The following is a 2,738-nucleotide window of genomic DNA, read 5'->3' as shown; positions in this document are numbered from 1 at the left end:
TATTGTTATTATATGTAACAATTATGGTAAAAATTTATACATGTTTGTAATTTTATTTAATTTGAAACAAATATAAAAATTTATATTTAAAGTACTTTTTTATTGCATAATTTTAATGGCTAAGAAAATTTTTATTATTTTCTGCTCCAAAACAAATAACATTTTTCTACTTTTAAACAATTAATTTCAATTTTTCACAATTAAAAAGCCTGTGAATATCTAATCTAAACAAAAGGCCACGTAGTTATTACCTTAACGGATAGTAATAACACTAAGTAGAACTTGCCTTATTTAGCATTAATTAATTATCGCAATAATTAATGAATACTAAATAAGACAAATTATAGTTATTTTTGGCTGATTTTTTTTGGTTATCAAACATTTTTGTAACACTAATTGGCTCCACAAACTAATACTCCTACTGAGTCGTTGAATGAGATACTCCTCTAAAAAAGATAGCTCTGCACGTGTCCAGAATAAATTTAAAAAGAATTATATGAATTTACATCTTTATCATAGAACGATCCTTAATAAGATTATCTATATTGGTAAACACCTTAATAAGATCCATTCTCATTTAAAGTTCTCGGGTGTTTATGTTCTCTTTGGGATATAAACCTTATCGAGCTATAAACTGCCATTTTTTTTTTGTTTGTGTATTACCATGTTTTTGTTTATTACTTAGATGCCATGCGTTTCTTTTTATGTTTTATGGACAGGATGCGTGTTTGGTGTCTAGTTTTTGGTCGTTATTGTGTTTTTTCTATTATAAAATGCAACCGGAGCGGTTACGTAGAAGCCCAAAGGCCCAAACTAGACACACTAAAAAGTAAAAACTGAGAGCAGTCTAGTCTGGTCCATCACCGTCCCACAACTGCCAGTCTGCCACAGCCTGCGCACTAACTGTCTGTGACACAGCCCACTATGCTCCCTCCCTCAACGCCCTGTCACTGTCCCAAAACCCACGAACACACCCGCCACGCTCACAAGTCACAACCACCACCACCATCACCATTCACCACCACCACAACACCAAATGTCAACCCCCAAAGTCACCCACCCAATTCACTTAGTAATAATAACACCTCAACACCAAACAAACATAACCACCCCAACCCCAAACTCACGCAGCCAAATACCCTAACCAACCATAAATAACTCATAAGTCACAACCCTAACACACAATTCACATCACCAATGGCCTCCTCACCCACACCCACACCCACACCCTCATCTCCAAAACTAATTGCTCCAATTACCACCATAATCGCTACCACAACCACAACGACAACAACAAACACCACAAACGACGCCGTTTCGCCCACCAAGAAACCCCAACCGATTCCATGGACTCACCAGGAGACCGTTAACCTGATCAGGGCGTACCAGGAGAAATGGTACGCCTTGAAGCGCGGCCCACTCCGGGCCAACCAGTGGGAAGAGGTCGCCGTCGTCGTCGCCGCCCGCTGCGGCTACGACTTTAACCATCCTTGCAAGTCCGCCGTCCAGTGTCGCCACAAGATGGAGAAGCTCCGCCAGCGCCACCGAGCCGAGAAGAAGCAACATCTTCTCACCACTTCCCGCGTCCCTGCCCGTGCCACGTGGCAGTACTATGGCCTTATGGATGAGCTGGAGCGTGGCCCAATGCCGATCTCCGCCCGGCCCATAACCTCCATGGCGCCTACGGGCGGCAACGACGAGTACGGTAATTACGGAAGTTTCGATCAAAATGACGATGATTTCATTGAGGAAAATGAAGAAAGGGAAAACTATATAAAATCAAAGAGTATTAATTATCTTCTTAGCAAGAAACCCTCAATGAACAAGTGTAGAGGGATTTTGAGGGATCGTGTTCCAAAAGGATTGTGGAGATTTGATGATGCTGACTATGATGATGATGTTAATTATCTTGATGATGATGATGATGATGATGATGATGATGACGATGGTAATTGTGGTGGTGGTGGTGACGAGAGAGGAGTGGTAATGGTGGATGAGAGGGCTTTGGTTTCGGGTTTGAGTACAGAGATAAAAGACTTCACTGAGAGGTTCATTGGGATGGAGAATTTGAAGATGAGGATCGTGAAGGAAACTGAGAGGCGGAGGTTGGAGATGGAGAACAGGCGGATGGAGATGATCCTTGAGTCGCGGCAGCGGACCATTGATTCGATTGGGAGGGTCTTTGGGTCATCCAAGAGACTCAAGATGAGTGAAGGAAGCTGAAGGTTTCATCTCATTTTTTTAGTCTTTTGATTTTTTTAGTGCCTGTTAAATTTTTTTGTCCTTGTCACTATATCTTGTTATAGACTTATAGGATCATTTACTTGAGTGCCCAGGAAGAGGCTAGCTTTGCAATTAGTGCATTGTTCTTCATGCAGAGTTGTTTTCCACTACTGTAAGAATTTAGCTCCTAAGGATGGTTGATTAGTCTGCACAATGTGCAATATAATTATATCATCATGATGAAAATAAAAATAGTAAATAATAAATCTTTTTGCATAGCTTGCTGTTAGTTAATTGTTATTATTTATATTTTTTCCGTGGTTGCTCAAAGTTCTCATGTTTTTGGGTATGAGTTGGTTATAGTGACCTAATGTGGAAAGACTGTTTTGCTGCTTTTGCTGTGGTTGCCATTGTTAGTTATAGCACAAGTAGCATTAGTTTCTCTTCGGCACAAGTAACAAAGGCAGATTACACGTATTTTCCTTTGTTACACATTGATCATGATCTTCAACGTA

At 40.2% G+C, this 2,738-nt stretch overlaps 1 protein-coding gene across 1 annotated transcript; it reads left to right on the top strand.

Annotated features, from left to right (window-relative positions):
- LOC107625520 lies at positions 839-2,501 on the top strand. The gene has a single exon (XM_016328168.2). The coding sequence runs from the start codon at positions 1,198-1,200 to the stop codon at positions 2,221-2,223; it is 1,026 nt and encodes a 341-aa protein (XP_016183654.1). The 5' UTR covers positions 839-1,197; the 3' UTR covers positions 2,224-2,501.

Source organism: Arachis ipaensis, chromosome B02, assembly GCF_000816755.2.
Source record: "Arachis ipaensis cultivar K30076 chromosome B02, Araip1.1, whole genome shotgun sequence".
NCBI lineage: Eukaryota > Viridiplantae > Streptophyta > Magnoliopsida > Fabales > Fabaceae > Arachis > Arachis ipaensis.
This window is presented reverse-complemented; position numbering and strand designations above follow the sequence as displayed.